Source organism: Heterodontus francisci, chromosome 17 (genome assembly GCF_036365525.1).
Source record: "Heterodontus francisci isolate sHetFra1 chromosome 17, sHetFra1.hap1, whole genome shotgun sequence".
Classification (NCBI taxonomy): Eukaryota; Metazoa; Chordata; class Chondrichthyes; order Heterodontiformes; family Heterodontidae; genus Heterodontus; species Heterodontus francisci.
In genome coordinates, this window is record NC_090387.1 from 75,687,672 (window position 1) to 75,701,343 (window position 13,672).

At 44.8% G+C, this 13,672-nt stretch overlaps 1 protein-coding gene across 5 annotated transcripts in view; it reads left to right on the top strand.

Moving 5' to 3' along the window:
- The window catches only part of ndrg4 (NDRG family member 4), a 195,182-nt gene that overhangs the window by 18,849 nt on the left and 162,661 nt on the right, over positions 1–13,672 (top strand). For 4 of the 5 annotated variants that reach the window (XM_068049715.1, XM_068049714.1, XM_068049713.1 and 1 more), the window contains exon 2: positions 982–1,070. In XM_068049715.1, coding sequence (XP_067905816.1) covers positions 1,005–1,070 — 66 coding nt within the window. In that variant the 5' untranslated portion in view covers positions 982–1,004. Of the gene's footprint in view, positions 1–651; positions 859–981; positions 1,071–13,672 lie in introns of those variants that run through there. The other variant, XM_068049711.1, reaches the window with a different exon arrangement.

Consider the following 13,672-nt stretch of genomic DNA (forward strand, 5'->3'; position numbering starts at 1 on the left):
TTCAAAAGTACTTTGTTGGCTGTGAAAAATTTGGAATGTCCTGACTTCATGAAAGGCGCTCAATAAATGCAAGTTATTTCTTTTTGAGTAAACAATCAATGAAATCCTATTGTGAAATATAGTTGAGTTCCTTTTTAATTGGAAGAGACTGAATGTCATTTGAGTTCCAGTTGAAAGAATAGTCTATAATGCTCCCTTTAAGTGCAGCAAGCTTTGGGGTTTTTAAATGGAGCAAACCATACGTCTGTATACTTCCCCTTTAAATGAAGCAGATTGTGCACAACATTTTTCAGACTTTCACCCTGCAACTTTTGACGCCCTCCTCTATACACCTTGACCTAAAAACCCTGAAGGAAGCGAACAGTCAACAAGTGAGCTGTGCAAAAAATGTTTTTTGTTCATATTGTAACAGAAACATCATGTTGATGTTGGAGTAACAGTACAAAGACAGAAATCCAGATTGCAGATTGAATTTGCCAACATTCTAAGGGTCCCTTGCAGGCCCCCGTTTTGGAAACCAGTATGTCACTTGAGTTTCCCTTTAAATAGAGTAGATGCTATATCAGTAGAGTTCCCCTTTAAATGAAACAGACTGAGCATCAGGTGACCTCCTCTTTAAATGGAGCCGTTGCATATCGGGATGATTTCCCCTTTAAGACATGGACAGTGTATCAGTCAAGCTGCCCTGTCACTGTAACACACTGCAGGTTCCACCTACTGGCTAACTGGGGCAGCCACTCTGGAGTTGGAGCCGTGGAGGAAACGTTCACCAGCTTCCCCCTTTCTCCTTGAGAAAACAGCAGGGTTCTGCGACCCACACACTGGTGGGAAGCATGGGCAAACACCACATATTAAAGGGTCAGTCTTCCAGAGATCTAAATTCTGTGCTGGTTTCAAAAAAAGAAATACGCTTTGCTAAAATGATCAGTAAGTGTCCCAGTTGTTGTCTGGTAACATTGCTCTGTGTTGTGGGTGTTACAGGATTTGACTGGCACAGATTGGAAATGGCTGGACTGCAGGAGATACGAATGACAGAGGAGAAGCCTCTACTGCGGGAGCAGATGTCAATGGTGAGTCACTAAGATATGATTAAAAACGAATGTCTCAAAGACCCTATGGTGGGTCGGCTTACTGAGAGACATCAGTGCTTGCATCCCTGTCAATAAGTGATTTATGATATTGAAATTCTTTCCTCAGCGCTTTTCAGTGCTTGCCTATTTCTTAATTATACTGCCTTTGCATGCTAATTAATGCACGTCCAATCAGTCCCTCTGGATGTTTTAAGAATGCTTGCTTTAATCTTGCCCTAGTTTTCATTCATGCAGCTCCTGTGTGCTGTACTGGTGAACTGGGTGTCACTCTGCAACCCCTCCCCCCCCCCACATGCACATAAGTAGAGGAATTAAAATAAATCAGGTCTGTATTGATTTCACTGATCTTAATGGAGGCAATGATAGGGGTGCTGTCATTGGCCTTGAGGCCTGTGAATAAAGGAGAGAGAAAAAAAGTCTTGCTTCTTCTCCCGATTGCTGTCCGGCGATCCTTATGTGTGTATATGAATGTCTGGTTTGGGCATGATTGTGCTCAGCTGTGGTGGGCCCCTCTCACGATCAAATAATGCAACAGCGTAGTGGTTCTCTTACTGGAAGGTAATCCGGAGGCTTGGACTAATAATCTAGAGAATGTGAGTTCAAATCGCATTTTGAGGATTTTAATTCAGTTTTTTTTTAAATCTGGAAATGAAAGACTGGTATCAGTTTAAAAACAAAAAGTGGCCATGAAGCTGTTGGATTGTCGGAAAAACCCAATTGGCTCACTAATGTCTTCTAGGGAAGGAATCTTGCTGCCCTACCCGGTCTGGCCTATGTGTGACTCCAGTCCGTCACTAATGTGGTTGACTCTTAATTGCCCTCTAAAGTGACCAAGCACATTCACAGGGCAACTAAGAATAGGCAATAAATGCTGGTCTTGCCATTCTGTGGCACGTATGTTCCCTGCACTTGCCAGCCTTAGTCTGCACATTACCTAGGCCTTGTTGGAGGCAGGCATGGGTTGCTTTATTATCAGTGGAGTTGTGATTGAAGCTAAAAGGTCAAGAATCAACAGTGAATGGTCCACACTTGACCATATGATGGGGAAAGGTCATTAACAAAGCAGCTGAAGATGATTGGGCCCAGGACGCTTCTATGAGGGAACTATTATAATAATGTCCTGAGGCTCTGATGACTGGTCTCCCACAACCATGACCATCTTCCTTTGCATCAGTAATGACTCCAGCTATTGGAGGGTTTTCCTTTTGAACCTCTTTAACTTCCATTTTGCTCGGGCATCTTGCCACCATATTCAGTCAAATGCTGTTCTCTCCTCTCTTCTTGCATTCAACTCATGCCCATGTCTGGATCAAGGCTGTAAGAACTGAGATTAGAATTAATATTTACCAGCCCAGGCTAAATGGGCCAAATAGCCTCTTTTTGTACTGTACATTCAGTGACTTGTCTATAGCTCCTACTGACTGGTTACAGCATGACATTGACAGATGCCTTGGATCAAGTTCCCTCCCCAGTGAAGAAAGATGGGTGGCAGAACATCTTTAGAGCGAGACCTAAAGAAAGCAGAAAATTTGGAAACAATGAATACTTTAAATGAGAATTTCTGAGTTATTCATCTCCCTGGCTAGGGAAAGAGAATGATGGGCTACATTTTAATTTTCTCAGTATGGCACAGCCTAAAAATAGACCAATCTTTAACAGGAACATTAACAATATTACAAAGAATGATGGGTAGGTGTAACTGATTCCAAGAAAATAATCTCATTGATGGGCTCAGATGAAACGGCGAACATTTAACAGCCGAGCTCAAGCTGTTTGTTGTCCTTTGGTCTTGAGTTCTTTATTATACACTCCCACACATTCCTTTCTATAATATAAACACCATGTTCTTTCTAATCATAAAAGTTAAGGCATTTGGAAGGAATCTTTCTCTCAGCAGCTGCTGATGCCAATATCAAAGGCCAGGATGTTATGTTCAGTCAATGTGTGATGACCCTCATTGTAAGATAACATTTGTGATATACTCATTGTAAAATTAATCCAGAGCGATAATAATGCTGCTTTCTCTGTCTGTCTATCTAAGAATCTTGGCCCTGAATTTCTTGTGTCTCTGTGCCAAGAACACAGTATAATCTGAGTTGGTGAGTGTGCAACATGGACTAGGAATCTGCTATGCCAATCCCTGCCCATTTCTTCCAAGTGACACAGTTTCCACTGTTTCTGAAGGGATGAGGGTCAACAAGCAGTGCCTGCCTTCCTTCGATGTTGGTTTTAGAAAAGATGGAGTGTGAATTTAAGCAAATGATGGAGTGATGGGATGACACATTAAGACCAATTTTCTGTCATTTGTCATCAACAAAATGGCTTATTTTCTAACCAGTATCAGCTGCTAAACTTGCAGGTGGAATCTAAAGGGACAATCCTTGCTAAAATATGTTTGTTTGCTAAATCTTTCTTTTTCTGCTTTAATTTGGATTTTTCTTGTTCGAGAGCAGCTGAACTTCACACTGCCTATTTCTGGACATTGGGGCAGTTGGGGAGAGAGCGACAATTTTACTTTTACCTAAGTCCACTGGACAGGCAGCACGATGGTTTCCCTTTGGAAATCCCTCTGTATATAAATTTATCTGGAGGATGAAGAGGAGGAATGCAAAGAGACCAGGCTCAGCTGACAGTACAAGATAGGATGAGACTTTCCTGTCCAAACCCAACCAGAGTCTACAGATCGTGCTGCCCGTATCTATAACATTTCCTAAAATGCCAACTTCCTTACACCTCCACATTGGAATGGGTAAACCTCAATCCTGTCTGGTGATGGAAAAGGGGATGACACTGAAACCTAGGAAGATCATTCTTAGGGCTACTAGTGAGTAGACAAAGCAGGAATTAATTTTTAAATTCTATCCAAAGTAACTTAGACAGGAAAACAATGTAATCGACTATATCCAAGCACTTATAGCATGTTTATTGTTTCTTATATGTTATACAGAACTGACCCTGCTGCAATCGTTACCTGCCATCCAAACATCCATTCCACCAACAATTTTAATTCTTAAACTTTACCCCAAGATTACCTACATATTGTCCTCCTACTCAGACACTTGCCTCGTTCTCAACCAGCCTCAGAAACGCCTTCACTTCTGGGCCCAGTTCTAGAAATGTCCCTGTCTGCCTCAGGTTCTTAAATGTTCCCTCAGATTACAGGAATCCATCCCTGCTTCAGTTCTGGCCTAGTGTCACCCTTCAACCTGGCTCCAGCTCCCACATTGTCCAAGTGCTCCACTCCCTGGCCCCATGCAATATTTCACACCAAACTGCTTCTGCTCCGTTTCTCACCTGACTGTTACGCAACCTGCCCCGACCTCGATTACCTCAGAGCAACACCCTGAGAAATTTCCTAACACCTCTACAATTAAAAGTCTTATGTCCAAATTGCACTGTAGCATCATGTCATGAAAATATGACTCAAGAGTGTCATACTTCAGGGCATTAAACACATCCTTTGGGCAAAACAAAAATAACCACTTACCTTTTGAGCTACTAATCAAGTATTAGAGTAAATGTGAGTGAGTGGAAAAAAATGCAAATAAGGAGTGAGTAACCAGCAAAAGACTGAGCAATCAAATCACTCAACGTTTTTCAAAGCTACCAGTCAAAAACCAGCCAGTAGTACAAATGAACCAATCAAATTTATACATAGAATGTTGGTAGTTGACAAAATATGTCGACAGGCTCATATTTTAACTCCAAATTTATTACAGCTGGTTTTTATCAGCACTCCAATTAATTAAATATCTTACACAAACACAAGAAATGCTGGATTCACTCAGCAGGTCTGGCAGCATCTGTGGAAAGAGAAGCAGAGTTAACGTTTCGGGTCAGTGACCCTTCTTCAGAACTGACAAATGTTAGAAAAGTCACAGATTATAAACAAGTGAGGTGGGGGTTGGGCAAGAGATAACAAAGGAGAAGGTGCAGATTGGACCAGGCCACATAGCTGACCAAAAGGTCACGGAGCAAAGGCAAACAATATGTTAATGGTGTGTTGAAAGACAAAGCATTAGTACAGATTAGGTGTGAATATACTGAATATTGAACATCAGCAAGTGCAAACCTGAAGAAAAACAACCTGAAAAAAACAGTGGGTAAGCAAACTGAACAAACTAAGATGAAATGAAATAAATGCAAAAAAAGATTGTAAAAAATGTAAAAAGGAATGCAAAAAAAAGGGAAGAAAAAATAACTAAAAATGACTAAAAATGAAAGTAAAGTGGGGGGCTGTCATGCTCTGAAATTATTGAACTCAATGTTCAGTCCGGCAGGCTGTAGTGTGCCTAATCGGTAGATGAGATGCTGTTCCTCGAGCTTGCGTTGATGTTCACTACAGCATCTGCAGTATTTTGCTTTTAATTAAATATCTTACTTTAGCTCATTTGCCTCCTTGGATTGATTTGTAAATATTGGATCCACCCTGTCAATCAAACCTGGATGGACTGATGGGAATTGGCTGAAAGGAAACATTTTTAAGATCAAGAGGGATTCCTGCCCATAAGCCTTACAGATTTTACTCCATTTGGAACATAGGAAGATCGGACTTAGGAGCAGGGTTGGCCCTTCGAGCCTGTTCCACCATTCGATAAGATCATAGCTGATCTGGTATGATCTAAACTCCACTTTCCTGCCTACCCCCCATAACCCTTGACTTCCTTGTCTATCAAAAATCTATCTAACTCAGCCTTGAATAAACTCAATGACCCAGCCTCCACTGCTTTCAGGGGAAGAGAATTCCACAGAATTCCACAGAAAATATTCTCCTCATCTCCATCTTAAAAGGGAGATCTCTTATTCTTAAACTGTGCCCCCTAGTTCTAGTCACCCCCACAAGAGGAAACATCCTCCCAGTATCCACTCTGTCAAGTCCCCTCAGGATCTCATGTTTCAATAAGATCACCTCTCATTCTTTTAAACTCCAACGGGTATAGGCTGTAATTCTACAAAGACAATATTCTGTATTCACTGAGGAACCTTGTAATGCACTTCCTTCTGAGAAGTACATTATTTCAAATTCTGCAAGGAAATTTTCAAAGGATTTGCTGCACTTGTACCATTTAAAACTTAAGTGAATAACTTTGTGAATAAATTTGATTGATAGTTTAACCAGTTACGAATAGTGTCTGGCATGATTCTTTTGAAGTAACACAAAGACTATTCCAGTCACAAGTCTACAAAGAATGGAGGGTTATTCACTAGCGGGCACTTTTCAAATACTTTAATTTATGTCCTCTTGTCCTGTTTTCATAGGGTACTTCTAAGTAATGTTTTGGATTTACTTTATGTATTTTAACTAGCAGATCTCCTGTGGTGAGTCAGAGGATATTCTGTTTTATAACTATCAGTATGTTTATGTAATGAAATAACATAAAGTCGACTGATTTGAATAACTTCTTCTGATGTCCTGGCCAACATTTATCCATCTATCAACACCATCAAAAACATATTAACTATTCAATTATCTAATTTCTGTACAAATTGACTGCCATGTTTACTACATAGCAATAATGAATACACTTACAAAGGTAATTCATTGGCTATAAAATGCTTTAGGATGTCTTGAGGGGATGAAAGGTGGCACGATTGCAAAGTCTCCAAAAATCATCATCTAATTAAGATCACCATTAACTAGAAGTGGAATGTGACCAGCCATATGTAAACCGTGGCTCAAGGAGCAGAGCAGAGGCCTGATACTCTGACAAGCAACTCACCTAAGCCCTCAAAGCCTGTCAACCGTTTATAAGGCTCAAGTTAGGAGTGTGATAAAAATACTCACCACTCGTCTGGATGGGTGCAGCTGCAACAACACTCCAGAAACTCTACATGATCCAGGGCAGTACAGTTTTCTTGATCAGTGCCAGTGCCACTGAACTTAATATTCATCTACTCTACCACTGGTGCATTATGAATGCAAAGAGTAGGATGCAATGCAGCATCTTGTCTGGGTTACCCTGACAGCACCTCCTTTCCTATTTTTCTCACTCTTTGAGCTGGATTTTACCAGCCCTTTGGGGACGGGCTGGGAGGCGAGAAAATTAGCAAAATGGGTGGTGTGCCCATTATTGCGGTGCGAGAAAGGCGGCAGGTGGCCCACCCACACGAAGCCTAATTGAGCCACTTAAGTGGCCAATTAACAGCATTTTCCCGCCTGCACTGGCATTTTACCAACACTTGGGGGCGGGGGGGGTGCCTCCACTATGTGGGGAGACCGCCGGGTAAACCCTGGCGGCCTCCCAGAGGGATCCAGCGGGGGCGGGCGGGGAAGTCCTCCTTTATGGGCACTCTCTAGCCCATGGAGTGGCCTCCCAGCAGCAATGGTTGCCCCACAGCAATGGCACCGCCTGCCCTTAGTGACCTCCGCCTCCAGATCCCACTTACCTGCCTTTGAGGGCACATGGCCATCCATGCGCCCTCGTTCTGCAGATGCAGCCCCAGCAGTGGCACCACTAACAGTGGCACTGCTGAGCTGCCGGCCCTCTGATTGGCTGGCAGCTCTTGGAGGCAGGCTGCCGACCTTAATAGGGACAACCGCCCTGGCAGCTGCCGCTTAATTGGCTACCGCCAACAAGATGCGGCCCTGGGTCCCGCTGAACGCCGAAGCATTTTCGCGCAGCACCTCCCCCCCACCCAACACTTTCGGCCCTGTTGGCCGCGTCCTTGCCGTCTCCATAAAATCCAGCCTCTGACTCTCTTTCTGGTGCTATTGTGAAATATATGATTTATTGATTTTAGCTTTTTGTGTTAGAAATTCCAGTTACTGGGAAAAATTGGTGCAAGCAACATTGAGTGATTTAAATGGTTCATCAAAAAAATGATGACACGAAAATGTTTATGTCTATAAATAGGATTTCCAAATATGAATATTTATGTAGTCACTTTGTGTTAAATGTTGTTGTAAAAAACTTGTTTCAAAATTGTGATTTTCACCTTAATGTGCCCTTCAAGGCACAGTGACACATAGCTACCCCACCTGAACCCCAAGCAGGCCTGTTGGGGTCAAAGGAAACAGTCATTTTGTTGTCACATTTTGGCTTCAGAAAGAACCCTTGAGCTTCCAGAGAAGGTAATTGATTCTCTCTGGGCTTGATTGTCCAGTTACTCTGGAGCCTTCAATAGATCTTGAGATGTGCACTAGCTCTCAGCTGAACCCTTTCAAAAGGCAGAATTCCTGGCATAGGGCAGAAACTCCTCCTGACATAAGAACATAAGATAAAAGCAAAATACTGCAGATGCTGGAAGTCTGAAATAAAAATAAGAAATGCTGGAAATACTCAGCAGCTGTGGCAGCATCTGTGGAGAGAGTAGCAGAGTTAACATTTCAGGTCAGCGACCGTTCTTCAGAACTGACAAATATAACAATTAATATTATATAAGAACATAAGAAATAGGAGCAGAAGTAGACCATATGGACCCTCGAGCCTCCTTTGCTATTTAATATGCTCATGGCTGATGTGCTTTAATTCCACTTTCCCCCCAGCTCCCCAGATTCCCTGAGACCAAAAATCTATCCACTCCAGCCTTGAACATTTCAACGCTGGAGCACCAAACCCTCTGGGGCAGGGAATTCCAAAGATTCAAAACCCTGTGAGTGAAGAAATTTTGCCTCATCTCAGTTCTAAATGATCAATCCTTTATCCTGAGGCTGTGACTAGCTCCCTTGAGATGAATGGCATGGCTGGAAGACCCGCCATTGTACCCACCACCAAAATTTAAAAGCCTCAGACAAATGGTTCCACCTCAGATTCCACCTTGCCCACCCTGAGCAAAAATCCAGCTTTCTGACAGAGTCATAGAGTCATTCTCTCAGACCCTAGGAATTCCAGGGCCTGTACTCACAGTGTGGTCTAATCATTGGGACCCTAGGAAAGAGAAGGCTCAGAATTAAAATTATGATGATGTTGACAGACATGGAGATGTTTCCACTTTTGGTGTAATCCAGAACTGGGGGCATAAATATAAGATAGTCACTAATAAATTCAATAAGGAATTCAGGTAAAACTTCTTTACAAAGTCGGTGTCGAGAATGTAAAACTTAGTATCACATGGAGTAGTTAAAGGGAAGCTGGATAAATATTTCAGGGAGAAAGGAATAGATGAGGAAAAACTTTTTTATGCAGCGAATGATTAGGATCTGGGATGCACTGCCTGAGAGTGTGGTGGAGGCAGTTTCAATTGTGGCTTTCAAAAGGGAATTGAATAATTATCTGAAGAGAAAAAATTTGCAGGGCTACAGGGAAAAGGCAGGGGAATGGGACTAGATAGATAGCTCTTACAGAGAGCTAGCAAGGCCACGACGGGCCGAATAGCTACCTTCTATGCTGTAACCATTCTATGATTCTAAGAAGGTTAGATAAAATCGAGTGGGAGAAGGCTGCTGTGGAGCATAGACCAGTTGGGCCGAATGGCTTGTTACTGTGCTGTAAATTTTATGTAAAGTCTTTGTATAATCACTGTAGATTTGTATCCTATTGTCTGACTGTTCTTCACATTGGCTAGAAATTGAGAGTGATATGTTTATTAACATTCCCAGGACCCTTTCTAAGTCTTCCTGAGCTAAATCAGTTTCTTTCCTTCAAACTGATGAATCTTCGTTCATGCTGCCATTTTTTTAAAAATCTTTGTGTAATACTGTGCATTTATTAGTGTTAAACTTTTCTTGCTCGGTGCCTATCTAATTGCAGAACTGATCCAATTGCATTTAAAATCTTTTTCTACATTGAATTTCCACTTATTTTTGTGTTGTCAACATATATGACTGCCTGACAGCTGTTTCAATGTTCCACTCATTTATGTAGACCAGAAATAATAGGCTCCAGACACCATCCTCTACAGGACTCCAGCCAATACTTTCCCATCCCAAGTTGACATCACGGGCTGAATTTTCAGGTCCTGCGGGGGTGGGGGACTAAAATACCAGTTCTGGCTGGCGTGCCACTTTCCCAACACCATTTCTGGCGCCGGCGAGTTTCACCAGGATGGGGGAAGGTGGCCCCATGATCCCGCCTGATCCATTAAGAAGGCCAATTAACATTGTTAAAGAGATCAATGAGAACTGGTGAAGGGGCTGCACACATAGTCTGGGGCAGACCAGCTAATTGGAGGCAGACAGACAGTGGGGAGTCAGTTATGGCCGCCCCAGGAAGTTTAGCTGGGCCCATGAATGAAGCAAAGGGGTACTTGGCCAATGGGAAACAGGTGCCATCAGGTCAGCACAGGTTGTGGGGAAAGTGGGCAGTAAGTGCTTGGGCAGTTTAGGGAGTAACACCCTCTTGGCTTTGCAGGGGCATAAAACGAGGGGACAAGACTGGCAAACACAATTGGGGGACCACCTGAGCACAAGGAATTCAGCAGCTGGCCATGGGAGCACAACTCTGAGTTTGGGTGGCAATGAGGAGTAACACCCTCTACAGCAAGGGCAGAGCCCCGAGCATCAGGAGGGCAGAGGAATGGAACAAGGAGCAGGAAGGAGATGGAGGACATATCCTCAGCATAGGATCTACCAGCAAAGAAGGAGCTACCTTGGGATGACCAAGAATCAGTGCTACTGGAGACTGCAACTCTCCAGGGACATGGTCACAGAGAGCTGTCCCCTCGTTGCCGAAGCACGGCTCGCTGTGCCCTGCCAGTAGCCGTAAAAGTCACTGTGGCCTTGAACTTCACTTCTGGCTCCTTCCAAGGATCAGTTGCTGACCTTGGTGGCATCTTACAAACACCTGCATGTCACTGCATCTCGCAGGTCACTGATGCCCTGTTTGCCAAAGCTGGACAGTACATTCAATTCCAGACAGACATGGCCTCACAGGGACAGAGGGCAGTGGGTTTCACCTCCATCATTGGATTCTCCCAGGTGTGGGGCGTCATTGATTGCACCCATATGGCCAGTGAGTTTCATCAACAAGAAGGGCTTCCACTCCTTCAACATTCAGCTGGTCTGTGACCATGACAAGAGCTTCCTCCATGTGTGCACTTGCTTTCCTGACAGCTACCATGACTCCTTCATCCTCCGCCAGTCCAGACTTCCGCAGCTCTTCACTCCACCCCTCAAACTCCATTGATGGATTCTAGGGGACAAGGGATATCCCTTGAAGAGATGGCTACTCCCCCCTCCACGACAGCCTGAGACAGAGGCACAGAGGTGATACAACGAAAGCCATCTGCTCACTAGGACAACCATTGAACAGGCCATTTGGCTTTTGAAGATGCGGTCCCAGTGCCTGGACTGGTTGGGTGGTGCCCTTGTACTTCTGCAAGGGTCTCACTGTGGTGGTCTGCTGCGCCCTCCATAATATGGCCCTCCAGAGAGAGGTGCACCTTAAAGAGGGTGAGGCCCTGGAAGGCCATAGTTCATCAGAAGAGGAGAAGGAGGTGGACGCAGAGGGGAAGATGCAGAACACCGAGGTGCCCCAGCTGCACAGGGAGGCGACTGGGCCCAGGGCATTACTCGAGGGTCTCATCAGGATCCCATCAATGTCAGGGATCATCTGATCCAGGTACATTTTGAATGAGCCCCTCTGATCCAAGAGGAATGGCATGGCATGGAACTTACTCTGAGCTTCAAGTGGTAAAAGTTCCATTGACGATGCAGCCTTGAACTGGTAAACTCTTAGCACCAATGAAGGATGCTCATCTTCCCAGAGGTTTCACCATCACTGAAGCCAGACCCTTGCTCTCCTTCACCGCTCACATCTCTATTCTTGTCCTGCCATTAATAAAAGGATGTTCATACATCTGGCTTCATGTTTCAATATTTGCATGGTGCTCATAAAGGAAAACAGCACACAGTTACGGGTAGAAGACACCCCAGTGACCCACTCAGTGCTCTGTCCAACACGGTGGCCTCCATGCTAGGCCACTTCTAAGTGGTGTTCTCCTTGTGTCCTTGGAAGAGGTGGAGGCAGCCTGCTCACTTGTATCTGCCTGCGACTGAAATGCACGTGGTGGTCGTCCTTATCGTGGAGGAGCCCCTGGGGGCATCTCTAGAGGCTGTTGCACCTGAATCATTGTGGGGGCAGCATACATCACTGGGCCCTGCAGCACAGATGCTCCCTCTGCGAGAGGGACCAAGGAGGCCGAAGATGATGAAGGCACCTGAGAGGGGTGGCACCCTCATCCTCCTCGGTGACATCCTCAGCCCTTGCCCGGTGCTCCGGACAGCTGGAGGACAGCCAGTCACGTGAAGACCACCGAGGTGAATGCTAATAAAGTGCGATGGTGCTTCTTCTGAGCTCTGCTGCTGCACTTGGCTCAGTGATGGTGAGGGAGTTGGGCTCATTTCCTCGACGTCTGCACCTGTGACAGACACAAGAAGAGATCATAAGAACTAGCCTTGGAGAGCAGTGCTGAGGCTTCCCAATGCAACTCAGTGTTCGGTATGCTGTTGGATGTGGTGGAGTGCAATGCATTGCACTCTCTAACCACTATCTCCACCATGGATTTGATTTCGCCGTGCATGACTTGCTCTTCATCTGCGAACCTGACGATTTCCATAGCTGCTTCCTCTATGTTTGTGATCACATGAAGGTAGGGAACCCCTCACCAGTCTGAGCCCTCTCCCAGGCATTATGAGTCAGTTTCTCCTGCAAGGACAAAAGAGAGAGAGAATAAGGCACTGGTGGCCTCTATGGCCAGTGCAGCTGCTCCAATTCATTAGAAGCTGCATGTTTCAGTGCTGGCTGGTCCTCAGCAGCACAGTGGCTCCAAGCCATTCTGAGGGGTCAGTAAGTGCACTGGGCACACACTCCTTCCATGTTCAGGAGCAGCATATACCATGTGGTGAGGTGTGTCTGCTGGAGGGGAATACAGAGGGGACAGAGGCTTGTCCTGAGGATTTGGGGTTGCACTCACCTTGCCAGAGCATATCTGGTCATTAAACCTCTTCCAACACGGATCCAATTTCAGCACATCACACTCCTTCTGCTGACTGCGAGCTATCTCCATCCAGGCCTGCTTAGTCTGGTGGGTGGGTGGCCACCTCCTGCCACCCTCTGGGAAGAGGACCTCCAGGTCCTCATCAGAAAATCTAGGGGCTGTTCTGCCTGGGGTTCCAGGCCTCTGGCTCTCCTGAGGCATTCCAATGTTCTCAGAATCTATGATCTTGCAAACTGAAGTTACAGCACTAAAACACCAGCCATAGTAATAGCTGCAGTGGCCTGTTTAAATTGGGCCCACACTTGAGCAGTCCCACCTCTGATCCCACCCCCTAATTAGCTGCCAAACCTGAATTAATGCCAATTAATAGTATGCCCCATGAAACTCGGGGCCACTGACTGGTCCCGGCTTCCATTTCCTGTCCCCAGAAGGAAAATTCTGCGCCACATCTCCACGTGTACTTTACTTATTTTTTAATGAGTGTCTTATCCATTCAGTGTCTTACTTTGGATTCCTGGGGCTTTTAGGTTAATTGGAAGTTTTTTATATGGAACTTTGTCAAAAACTTTGTGAAAGCCAAAATAAACAGCAATATCACCAGCTAATTTTTCTGTAATATTGCACGGGGTACCTGTTGTCTCTAACCTTGTATAGGTAGGTGATGAGGCCACATTTGAAGTATTGGGTGCCCTGCATTTAAGAGG